At 36.1% G+C, this 13452-nt stretch overlaps 1 protein-coding gene across 2 annotated transcripts in view; it reads right to left on the bottom strand.

The window, feature by feature from the left end:
* Nucleotides 1-13452, bottom strand: part of LOC144980946 (ras GTPase-activating protein 3-like) — a 96782-nt gene that overhangs the window by 32526 nt on the left and 50804 nt on the right. For both annotated transcript variants that reach the window (XM_078928931.1, XM_078928932.1), the window contains exons 3-10: nt 13126-13219; nt 10998-11179; nt 9350-9512; nt 8892-8962; nt 5628-5756; nt 5192-5348; nt 3116-3264; nt 1138-1252 (exon numbers count right to left, since the gene is read on the bottom strand). In XM_078928931.1, the coding sequence (XP_078785057.1) occupies nt 1138-1252; nt 3116-3264; nt 5192-5348; nt 5628-5756; nt 8892-8962; nt 9350-9512; nt 10998-11179; nt 13126-13219 (1060 nt within the window). The remainder of the gene's footprint in view (nt 1-1137; nt 1253-3115; nt 3265-5191; nt 5349-5627; nt 5757-8891; nt 8963-9349; nt 9513-10997; nt 11180-13125; nt 13220-13452) is intronic.

Below are 13452 nucleotides of genomic sequence, written 5' to 3'. Positions count from 1 at the left end.
GGAATTGGTTAAAATAAGAAACAAGTGTAGATTCCAAGAACATATAAATATAAAGAAAACATAATACAGTGCATAACAGAGATATTATTTACAAGGAAAAAAATATTATCTCCAAAAACTAACTATACATTTGACTGTTTCTCTCTCAGCCGGGGCATCCGGCCAGGACCAGGACAAAACCAAGTAATCTCATTCCAAGACTAAGATAGAAAGCAAGTTGGAAAACAGACATAGGGGGATAGAAGACACAGTTAGCAGCTCCCTGTCCACTATGAGAGGTCAGGAACCCCACCCAGGCAATAAAACATGACTCAAACTTTAAAATGTCTACAGTAATGGTGTGTTGATTCTCTTTTTCTCTTGGGGAAAATATTCACAACAAATTTGCAGAACTTTTAAAATATTGTAATTCAATGCCAATGTATATATAATGGATGGTTGTTGCCATTATCACATGACCCATGGTCAGTGCAGACATATGGGAACTCCGATATAACTAAGAGGATGAGAAGTGATGGTTATCCCTACATGTTGCATGAATTATAATTTATATAGAGCATTATCTAAATGTGACCTTCCATCTCAAAACAGTATTATGTCAGGGTGAACTTGATGCCGGGAAATTCAATTTATACCCACTTACATGATACTTGGGTTTGATTTCTGTTGATTATGGTGGAGAATAAGTAGAATTTCTTGCATTGCACAACACTCAAAGTTCCTATTTCTCTTCATTTTATTTCGAAATTCATTATAAAGGGGTGCTATTCATCCCAACATAATACTGTTTTGAGACTGTGGGTCACACATATGCTTAAAGCACGTTACATGGGATCCCCAGCCAACAGTAACACTGAACGTGTAGGACAAGACACGCAGCCTGTAAAACACTCGAGTAAATTGTTAATGGCCAGGAACTCATTTTACACTTTAGTATGGTAAAATATGGGATTTAAGAGCCATTTCAAAGGATTCGGCTTTGCACCCCTAGCTGCAAAAATTGAATGCAGAAAATCAAACCCGTAGACCACAAAGCTACACTATTAAATTGAAGTAATTATGGTTTATTGTGGGAGAATCTGCAAAGAAATCAATTTATGCTGATGTATGAACTTCCAGTTTATTGTACCATCTTACTTGATGTATGGTGGTTTTGAGTGTGTCGTGCAGGTATGGAATTCCAACCAATTTCATCAACTCATCTACTATTTTGGTAAGAAGACTATTGCCACGGAACAAAGTGTTAGGGTCTCTGTGGAAACAACAATAGTGGTGTTCAGTTTGCATCTTGTGATAAAAACTCAACCATTTTGTGTCACACAAGAGAAAAAGATTAAGAGCTGAATATTTTCAACTATTCATTTGTTAACAACTAAAATTTAATTTATGAAAAAACATATCTGTTCAGGATTTAGATCAGATAAATAAATAAATAAATATTTATGAACTTTACATTTAAAAAACTTCAAAAAAAACAAAAGCATTTATATAGAACAATATTTACTAAATGTGCTCAAAGCGCTTAACATGTAGAACGAGACATGACGCCTGTCAGGCAATATTTATTCTCAAAATCCATTTGAATTTCAATGAAAAAATTCCAGACTAAATCACACCACTGTATCCACGAGCACAAGACAGTTGATTACATAACAAATTTATCACCAATCCAATTAGAAAAACAGTTTTAAAACAAACAAAAACAGGAGCGATGTGAATGCAACCTTTCAGTGCAACGACAACATGTTATTTATTCTTCCAGTAAGCCAAATGGAGCTATATTTCCATGACATACAGTAAAAGTTGTACTCTTTGTACTTACACTCTTGCATATTTGTCATTCCCTATATGCCAGATACACATTCACACCTGAGTCAAGTTAGTGCTTTACTCGATGACACAACACTAGGATCAGAACTTGTTAATATCCTTGTCACCCATCCAGCTAATGACCATTCTTATCATTTTTACTTTTATGTCAAGACATAAAACAAAAAACAAAAAAAAAGAATCCAAAAACTTGAGCTTTTATATTGCGCAATATCAACTAAATGTGCTCACAGCGCTTAACAAAGGATCCTTGACCAACAACAACATGTAGAAGGTGACATGACACCAGTTAGGTGATATTACACATTTTAGCCTAGAGACAATGCTGTTAATGGCCAGATTCTCATTTTACACCTGAGTATGGTGAGTGAATTTGAGTAAAGAGCCTTTACCGAGGATTCAACTACGTGCCGAGTGGTGCTCGAACCCAGGACCTTCCAATCTGAAAGCGAGTGTCATACTACAAGACCGCATAGCCACACAAGACAACATACCATTAAGCCACTGACATCAGATGGTGGGGCAATAAGATCGACAAAGTTCAAATTATAATCAAATATACATCAAAATTACAGTGGTAGCCTGCCTTAAAAGTTAAGAAATTTGCTTCAAAACAGCCATGCTGTGTGGTCTTGAAAACTCACCTCACCTTCACCCTAAGAGGTGACAAATTAGGGAGCAGGCACTGTGTAAGATAGAAATCTGTAAAGGTGTGCAAAAAACAGTGCCAAACACAGCAGAAATAAAAATACAAGAAAAAAAAAAAACATCCTAAAAAAATCAGCCTGCCTTGACTGGGGACTGAACCTCAGACCTCCTGGTTTAATTCCCAGTAGTTGGGACAAGTTGATTTTTGACACAATTTTGTTGTTTTTTTTTTGGTATTTTTATTTGTCTGGCACTGTTTTTAGACACCTTCATCGATTTCTAACCCTTAAAGGTGTTTATCACTCAAAATTTCTCTCATAGGACGCATAAAAAACACAAAAACAAAGACATACACAAGCGTGCGCACAAACACACACACACACACACACACACACACACACACTACGCACATATTCAAACTCACACAAATTCACAATTATCTTGAGAAGCATGAAGTGTTCTCATATGGTTGTTTCAATGGACCTCTCTAAAACATGCTTTTCAATTCCCATTCATGAAAATGTTGCCAAACTTTGTTAGTTCCTACTAGAGAAAAGAGTGCTAATACTTTTTCAGTTGCTACCCAGGGAGTGTCATACTGTTGAATACTAACAATGAAATAGCTTTTGATACTTACATACAATTGGACATTTCCCAGTCTGAGAGAGCATGAATGAGAGGCACCAGTTTTCCATGGTTCAAGAACAACCTGACTAAAGCTTGAGAGGCTATCTGTTTATTTTCGGCTATCTCTCCAAGCAGGAAGACGACTGTTGAGGTGATGGGCTTGAAAATTAAAAAAAAAAAAATTGCAGACACTCATGCACAATTTTTTTGTAAACTCTTATTTCAAATTCACAGTTTTTAAAAAATGACCAAATGTATTTAGTTTGATATGAAATCCTTTTGTCAGAAATAATATAATATTACACCTTGGTGATGAGCCAGGACTTTACAAACTGACTTAGGTAAAACACTTTTGTGCACTTTTCGTGGATAATGCGTAATATGAAAGCTCATAAATGAAACAAAACTGTTGGACATTTAAATGGCCAATACCAAACTAAACAAATTGAAACAACAACACTGTCACTATCATCAGTGAATTTCCCCTGAATTTGGAGGTATATGTGGTGGGAGTACCTTTAATATATATATGCTATCTTAAATGAACCGTCAATATTAACAAAATGTAGTAACAATGGATGAATATAACGACTTATCTACATCCTTCTAAAACTATTTCATACATAGAAAAAGATGCGAGCTAGCATTTGAAATGGAAATTAAGTTAAAAAATCCAAGAAACTATTTTTTTTTAGAAAATCAAGAAGCAGACAGTAGATTAAATTGTACGGAATTAATAAAGGAAAATGGATAATTTAGAAAAACATTAAGAATTGGGTCAAAGCAACTATTTCAAGAGAAAATGATATAATTTTTTCCAGCACAGTAGCCACACTCTTCCAATATTTACCAAGGGTAATTTAAGTGCTAATTATCCTATGTGTTGGGAGTGACAGTTCTATATGTAATTTCATTCTTACCAATACCTGTAAAAATCAGAATAATGAATTATATTCTAAATGTCACTGTTAATGAAAAAAAGCGTCCTCTTTCACATAATCAAATGAAATGCCTTTAATTTGTCATCAATTTGACACGTTCCAGTAAGAATGTGGTACAGTGGTCACCACCTAATAACCAACACTGTAAAAGACCCCTGGCGAGATAACAGAATGTCTACTGTATAAAATATATATCTAATATCCTGTTTTTCATCCTATAAGCTGTTATTCATAAAACACTTAGCACAGCAATATGCTTTAAATCATGGGGGCCACCTGAATTTTAAAAATGATACCTTGACAAGCACACTAATGTTTAATGTTACTTGTCTTGTTAGTGTATATTCAACAATCATATTAGCCATTTTGTCTGACTACGGACAGAGATGCATATACGAGATGGAAGTCGGTTTGGACGAATTCAGTCCCTCGAGGGGGCGGGGACATAAACTCCTCGAAACTAGGGGAGAAGCTGCCAGGTAAAGAATTTGCTGATTGGGTCGATCGTCAAAACATATTAGTGTGAGCACCATTAGAACCTGCTGCAATTTTGTCCACCTAGGCAGAATAATATCTTGCATCTGTCAGATTGATTGTCACCGTTATTGATGTGATTGTGATCTGTCTTTGATTCCAGTGTATTTCTGAAATCGTTAGTAACCCAAACAGGAACACATTTCAAAATTAAAGTGTTGTATATAATTAGCTACCAAATGGTCAGGTAAGGGGTTGGATGGTGTCTTCTGAGAGGTAGGTTGAGTTGTAATGCTGTAACCTTAACCAATTGTGGCCCCCATCTGAGGAACTTAAAAAACAAAACAAAAACAAAAATAGCTTGATGCTCACCTTATCAAAATGTAGTTGGGTATATCTTACACAGATATATAAAAGAGCAAAACTTTGCCTATCTACCACTTTAATATTTCAGCTATACCTTCCCCCCTTCCCTCAACCCCCAGCCCTTAATAAAAAAAAAAAAAAAAAAAATACCAAATGTAACACCCTAGTTCTGTCTTCCCCTTATAACCCACTGTAGTCAAAAACCCAGTTGTGTTGTCCCCAAAGAGACCTGTTATCAGGCAGTGTGAGCATTTTACTGACTCCAACTCCAAGCAAAATAAACCTTTTTAAAACCAAAAACGCACCATGGATGTGTCTATTGACTTGAGGATGAGATTGCGAAGTTCCTCGTAATATTTGGCAGGAAAAACATAGTCAGCTGTGTAGTTTATACACAGACGGAGGGATCCAAGCTCCTGGATACCACTTATCTTGTTCGATTCTTTGGCTTGAAGGCAATACCTGAAAAATTATACCATGTATAGGATCATACTCTTTTAGTAATTAAAAAAATGAAGACATAGTATGAACTAAATATAACTGAATCTAAACTATAATAAAAAAACAAAACTTTATGATTTTGAAACAATGAAATGTGAAAAAAAAAATAAGGGAACAAAACAAAAAAACAAAGTGCAGAGTGATCGCATAATAAGGGTGCATATCAGTACAGAATCAAATGGAAATTTATGAGAGCATCTTACAAAAATTAAATATTTTACGAAGTCCTTAATAATTTACCAGGCCTTGTGTGGGAAGGTGAAATCAATGTGTGACAACGATATTTTGACCTCTCCTAGAAAATGACCTTTGAACTTGTTACCTAAGACTTCTCTGGACACTTTGGAGTCGTCATGGAACAGGGAGACGCTGTTGAGGAATGGTACGGTTGGAGAAATTATTATCACCATCACCACCATCATTATCGTCGTCATCATTATCAATATCATCATGATCATTGTTATAAGTAGTAGTAGTATTAATTAATTCATTCATTCATTAAGTATTTGCTTAATTGGAAAGTAGCACTGTCCTTGTTGGGATACTAGCCAATCAGCAACAGGGTCATAATGTGTAAATTGGCAGCACAACCTTTCAACATCATAATAATTCAAATTTACACTCCAACAACAGCATATGATGTTTTGTTTGTTCCTGGTCAATTTCTTGATCCCTTCGAACATCATAGGGAGGAATAGCCAAATGAGAAATGCTCAAAAATAGTAAAAACTCCAAAGAGAACATAAAACAAGAAATTGACCAGGAACAAACAAAACACTGAAAATTGTATAATTAAATGGAAATATATTCGAAGAAGAACAAATTATCAAAAGATGGGGAAAGTGCGTGGAAGACCTATTTCAGGATAATAGAAATGAAAACATGATGCACATATATAAGAAGGGACCAGATATAATGAAATCAGAAGTGCGATCAGCCCTGGCAATAATGAAAGAAGAAAAGGCAGCAGGCATTGATGGTATTAATATAGAAAAGTTAAAAGGGCTAGGAGAATTTGGCATAGAAACTCGCACAGGGCTGTGTAACATGATGTACAATAGCGCCCATATACCATAAGAATTGAGAACATCAGTATTCATCCTCCTCCAAAAGCAAATGCAGTAGACTGTTCTGACTACAGAACAATAAGTCTGATGTGCCATGTATTGAAACTACTTTTAACTATCATACTGAGAAGAATAAAGGATAAAATAAATGACGAAGTCAGTGAAGAGCAAGCAGGATTTCGAAGGAATAGTGGAATCAGAGAAGCAATGTTCAACCTCAAAATCTTGATTGAGAAACAACTGGAAGTTGAAAAAGAAGTGTACGCATGTTTTATTGATTACTCAAAAAAAAAAAAATTTAAGAAAAGATAAAATAAAAAATTGAGCCTTTATATAGCGCACTATCCACTAAACGTGCTCAAAGCACTTTACAAGGGGTACCTGGCCAACAGCAACACTTAACATGTAGGACGGGACATGACGCCTGTTAGGCGATATTATAATTTTTTCGGACAGAGACAGCGCTATTAACGGCCAGGTACTCATTTTACACCTGAGTATAGTGAGAGAATGTGAGTAAAGAGCCTTTTCGAAGGACTCAACTATGTGCTGAGAGAGGCTCGAACCCAGGAACTTCCGTTACGAAAGCAAGTGTCATACCACAAGACCATACAGCCGCTACTCCAAAGCATTCGACACAGTAAACCATGAAAAGCTGATTAACACTTTAAGAAACATAGATGTTGATGAAAATGACACTGCCATTATAGCAAATCTGTACTGGACCCAAATAAGAAAAGGGAATATATTATCTGACCCAGTGGAAATCAAGAGAGGTGTCCAACAAAGCTGCAACCTCTCACCGTGCATTTTCAACCTATTTACAGAATTTATATTCAGAGAAATAGAGATTTCAGGATATACTGATTTATATTCAGAGAAATAGAGATGATGCACGGCTTAGTTGTGAATGGAAGAACATCAATAAGCTGAGATATGCAGACAATACAGTACTACTGGCAAAAACAAAGAAGACTTGCAGAAACTAGTAGATGAGACCAACAAAATAAGTAATAATTATGGACTGAAAATTAATATATAGAAAATGAAAATAATGGTATTAACGCCATCAGAAGAAAAACCCAAGCCATTATAACAGTAGAAAAGCAATAGAACAAGTACAGGCTTATACATATCTAGGACAGTACATCACAGAAGATGGCAGATCTATTGCAGAGGTCTAAAGAAGGATCCGCATTGCCAAAACAAACTTCAAGGAGAAAAATCCTCACTAGCTTAAAAATATCAACAAAAACAAAAGTGTGTATGGCTAAATGTTACATATGGTCCACATTCCTGTATGCCTGTGAAACATGTACCATAACGAAGGAGAAAAATTGATGCCTTTAAGATGTGGAAGTTCCGCACAATTCTGAGAGTACCATGGACCAGAAAGAAATTAAACATTCTGGTTCTTATTGATGCAGGCCAAAGGCCCAGAAAACTATTGGCAGAAAATGAGAAAACTTTACTATGTATTATGGAGACATTCGGAGACACAACACCATCCAAAAATCAATGATAGAGGGAAAAATAGCTGGTAAAAAGGCACAAGGCAAACCAAGGAAGTCCTGGATAGGAAATGTGGAGGCAACAACTGTCAAAAAGATAATCGACTGCCCAGTCGGTAAGGTAAGGTATTATTATTTATCATTATGTTTTTAGTTTTTAAATTATTATTATGATATCATCATCATCATCGTCATCATGATCATGATTATTATTATTATTATTATTAGTAGTAGTAGTAGTAGTAGTAGTAGTAGTAGTAGTAGTAGTAGTAGTAGTAGTAGTAGTAGTAGTAGTAGTAGTAGTAGTAGTAGTAGCAGTACTAGTAGTAGTAGTAGTAGTAGTAGTAGTAGTAGTAGTAGTAGTAGTAGTAGTAGTAGTAGTAGTAGTAATATTATCATCATCATCATTATATTATCAATCGTCAATACTACCGCTACTACTACTACTACAACTACAACTACCACCACTACTACTACTACTATTACTACTACTATTACTACTACCACCACCACTACAATTACTACTAATACCACTACTATTACTACCATTACTAATACCACTACTTTTACTACCACTACTATTACTACTTCTAATACTACTACTACTACTACTACTACTACTACTACCACTACTACTACTACTACTACTATTACTACTACTACTACTACTACTACTACCACCACCACCACCACTGCTAATATTACTATTACTACTACTACTACTACTACTACTACTACTACTACTACTACTACTACTACTACTACTACTACTACTATTACTACTACTACCACCACCACCACCACTGCTACTATTACTATTATTACTACTACTACTACTACTACCACTACTACTACTACTACTACTACTACTACTACTACTACTACTACTGAAATAGCAAATAGCAGCAACAACAACAACACAATACCTCAGTTCTCCAGCACACACGTCATCCACACTGTAGATACTACCGTGATGGGTGTTGCTTTTACCATCCAACTGGAATTCAAGTGGAAATGAATAATAATAAATGCTGTACATACAAGAAGAGACAATAGCCGTGAGGATGAGTACCATAATATTAACAGTGGCGGACATTGTAAGAAAGATGGTATATACAATTAGGGAGTCTAACAGGCAACGTGCGCGGTAAAAATGAATTTTTTTTTTATCCATATGAAGTGGTAGCGGTGACATTAGTTGAGGTGGTGGGGGAAATAGTGATAATGATGATGATAATGATGATGATGATGATGATGATGATGATGATGATGATGATGATGATGATGATGATGATGATGATGATGATGATGATGATAACATTTACGATGATAAAAAATTTAGAAACGACACCAACTATACAGACGGCCTTGCACCAATACTTACAGAGAAAAAGAAGGTCTCGTCAAAATGAGGACAGATGGTTTTCTTCTTCACAGCTGTCCTCTTACACTCTTTAGCCTTGTTGGTTTTACCAGGGGACAGACTGACCACGGCGTATGGGTTACACGACCCGTTTATCACCTTCAAGTCGCTGCACTCCACTACTCTAGAAGGGGAGATGGGTGTGGAGGGGGGGGGGGCATTAAAAAAGCGAAATAAATACGCACATGGTCTGATCTTACTTTTATTTTATCGACAGGTCGCCAGCTATAATATAAGCTGTAGAGTTTAATAATTGTAACAGTAACCATCCTAATTTGGCAGGAAACCAAAGATTTATTTTATTTTTAGTTCGTTAGAGGACCTACTGACAGTACAAATCGCTTGAACTCAAATGAGGTTGTGGTTCACAAGGAAGACGATTACTTTGATTGAATACGGAATAGATTCAAGTAGATTAATTATAGACCTAACCATAAAGCTAAGCAGATGACGTATTCAATCACAGTATTCGTCTTCCTTTTTAACCACCACATCATTTGAGAGTTTTTATATGGTTTATTCTGGGAAGTCAGTAAACACAGAATTTCAGAATTCTAGCGATGATAAAATTCAAAGATTTGTTTTCAAATATGTTTTAATCATAATTTTATGAGGAAGGAAATCTTTTGTGTGAGGTACTATTACTATTAGTACAAAATACATTTTAATCGAGTTATTGGTGTATGATCCAAAATGACCCCAAAATTCTTTGTTTCGTCATATCAAAGCAAAGCGAAACTTTGAGAGAGTAATATTTCTGTAATTTACTAGTAAAACCATGCTGCCTGTGTGAATAACTATTCATAAAACGTCATCTTCAGTTTTTCACTCTCGGGGTCCTTTCTAAAGACACCCCCCCCCCCCACCACCCCCAACCTTCAAAACGAACTTAACTCCGGGGTCAAGTCTGAATAAGCTTCCTTCAATTCTGAATGGATTTATTAATGAAAACAAATGTGATCTTGAATATAATATGACACTGGGCTGAGAAAATCGACTCGTTACTTTTTAAGGGTACAATTTTTATTTGAGGCGCATCTCTCTAATCCTTTTTAAACTGTTGGGTTATTCCACGTGGCTTTTTGTTTCTGCGCCTAATAAGACAGACGACTGGGTTTATGCTGTCATCCTGGCTAGATTATTTCAACGAGATTAAAGACCGAAAAGCGTAATATATCTCCAGGAGATGAAGTGATTCTTTCACTAACTAAAGTTTTCAATTTGAGTTGACCCTAACAGCAGATATTGTATACTGTTGTCTCTTTGAGATTTGTTTTTGACACTGGATATCCTATTCATCCCTCAAATCTAATCCAACGTGTTGATTTCCGAGCGGTTGCGAGAATCCATGAAAACGTTTAAAGTGAATTGGATTTCGTCATACGATTTGGCTTACACACCGCACCATCATTTCTATAAAAGTGCTCTATTACCCACTATCAGGATCACAACCGATATTAATCCAAAATATTACGACGCACATCAACTCAAAAATTAAAGTATTCGCTTTGAAAGAGCCGAAAGGAATTTTAGAGAATTTCAACCTTAAAATCTATCTTTTGAAACTAAATAAATATTTTTTTTTAAAAACCACTAGCCTCCTCCTTACCTCACAGCCATCATGTGCTTGGAGGCAAAAGAATCAGGGGTTAGGCATTCCTCAAGTCGGACCTCGAGATGAACTTTGCCCTCAACCTCAGCAACTCCATCTTGACCTTGCAGGGGGAACCAGTGTTCCTTTTGGTTGTATTTATAGAGTTCTTCCTTCTTTAGCAAAACTTTCCCAATTACCTGACGATAAAGATTGTGTTATTGATAGTATGAGCTTGGCTAAGAAGCTCACAACATTGCCACCCGGAAGTATAACGGCCCAACTCACAAAACTATGTGTAACCATGAATTTTTATAGTCTGGTTAATACAGTTAGTGAGAATTACTCATAAACGCGGATGGCAAAAAACAATAACAATTACCTGAGCGACGTCAACTTCGTTCTATCATATAAAAATTTGTTAAAATCGAATTATACCAGGCTTGCATGAAAAGCCTTGACGACTATTCAATATCTCCAATTGAAGTAAACTCACCAGCATAAACTGTATATCAAATGTGCGTAATTTATTCTTCTATAAGATCGCCAACTTTTGTTTAGCTGTTATTTCTTGATTTCAATTCATCTTATTTGAAAGAACCCCTATTTCAACATGTCGGTTGAAGAAATCACACCCAAAAAAAATATTTAATGCAATAATCAGCGTGCTGTGGCCGAGTTCTTTACTACATAGAGATGGTGGTTCGTGGGTATTAAAACAGTTCAAATGTGCGTTATAACATGCTTTACTGGAACTGATGCTCTCTCCATTATTACTATTCATGAGCAGGCTCGCAGTGGTCGTCCACAGAGTGCATCAACCAAAGAAATTGACGAACTTAATCAAACTAATCGCTGGATAAAACAATCTGAGATTTTACAAAGACTTGGAATTTTATAGGGAAGAGATTGATATATGATTCGAGAAATCCTGGTTTACAGAAGGAATATGCCCGTTGGATATCGCGTGATCACAAAGAAAGAGGACGTTTTCTTAAAGTCGTAGAACAACCCACCTTACAGTTCTGATTTAGCTCCAAGTGGCTTTTTCCTTTTCTTAAAACTTAAAAGACAGCTCAATGGGGCATATTTTGGCAGTGATGGCGAGGTGCAAGCGGAGTGACTTAATGTCGAAGTTTGCCACGTTAGTTCCTCTTCCACGCGATGCAATAACTGGTGCATCGTTGGCGGCTCTGTGTGGATGGGAACGGTGACAATGCTGAAATTTTAAATGGTCGACGGAAAGGACATAAACTGAGCATTGTTTTGATACCATTGTCAATTTCGTATCTATTATAGTTTTGAAAATACAAGAGCCGCGTCAAGACTTTTCCATCTACTCTTGTAGTTGATATTTTTTAAGGGGTTGGGTGTGTGATAAGGAGTAAATATACAATTTTTATTGAGCTTCACAGTATTTCATCATATGACGACACTTGTAGCCTTTTTATGCCATTGTATAATTTTTATCATTTGGAACTAAGAATGCTTTACACCAAAGAGACCTCCATTTTAAAACGCGTGTGAAGAACATTGCTCGTGGAACTGGTGCAAGATTGAAACGGGAGACGGAGTAGGACAGACTTGGATTGAGATAGATAGATAGATAGATAGATAGATAGATAGATAGATAGATAGATAGATAGATAGATAGATAGATAGATAGATAGATAGATAGATAGATAGATAGATAGATAGATAGATAGATACTACTTATTATCTTCGATCCATTCTTGAGAAGCTGAGAAACTGAATCTTGTCAATCACTTCAACAAACCATTCTTGCTTTCATCTGTGCATCATTTATCAGTTAGATTCTTGAGGCATGTGTTTTTGTTTAAAAATTTAAGAAACAAAGCTGTTCGTGTTCGACAAATTGGCGCAATCGCCACTAACGTGTTAAAGCGCTTTACAAGGGTCCTTGGTCCAATACGTAACACGTAGGACGAGACATGGAGCCTAGAAGGCGCTTTTCCATGTTCCTTTTCGATACAGTCAACGCTATTAACGGCCAGGTACTCATTTTTCAGATGACTACGATGAGAGAATGTGAATAAAGCTGACTAAATTATGCGCTACTCAGAGCGGGACTCGAACCGTTTCCGGAGGCGAGTGTCATACCAACTTCTCTGTGTATTAATCTCACCTTGTGTTTCTTGCCACCTACGTCGAATACGTAGAAAGACAGTTGTCGGAACTTTCTGGGTATTTCTCCACTAAACTCGGCACTGTACAAAGGACTGTGGATGGAAGAAGGAAATCCAAACTTAAACATTTTAATGCGATAATAATACAGACTTTAATTGTGGTGGCAACTAGTTCATTGTGCTCCTTGGGGAATATTGAACCATTGGAAGCACATTGAGCACGGAAATAAATAAATGGAAATGAGATTATAAATGGTAATATTTATAACAAATTAAGGTCAGTTGATATGTAGAAGTTCATACAGTGTATATGCGACAATTATGCC

Source organism: Berghia stephanieae, chromosome 10 (assembly GCF_034508935.2).
Source record: "Berghia stephanieae isolate SIO BIC M18660-M18661 chromosome 10, UCSD_Bste_1.3, whole genome shotgun sequence".
Lineage (NCBI taxonomy): Eukaryota > Metazoa > Mollusca > Gastropoda > Nudibranchia > Aeolidiidae > Berghia > Berghia stephanieae.
The sequence above is the reverse complement of the archived record's forward strand: the minus strand, read 5'-3'. Positions and strand labels throughout refer to the sequence as shown.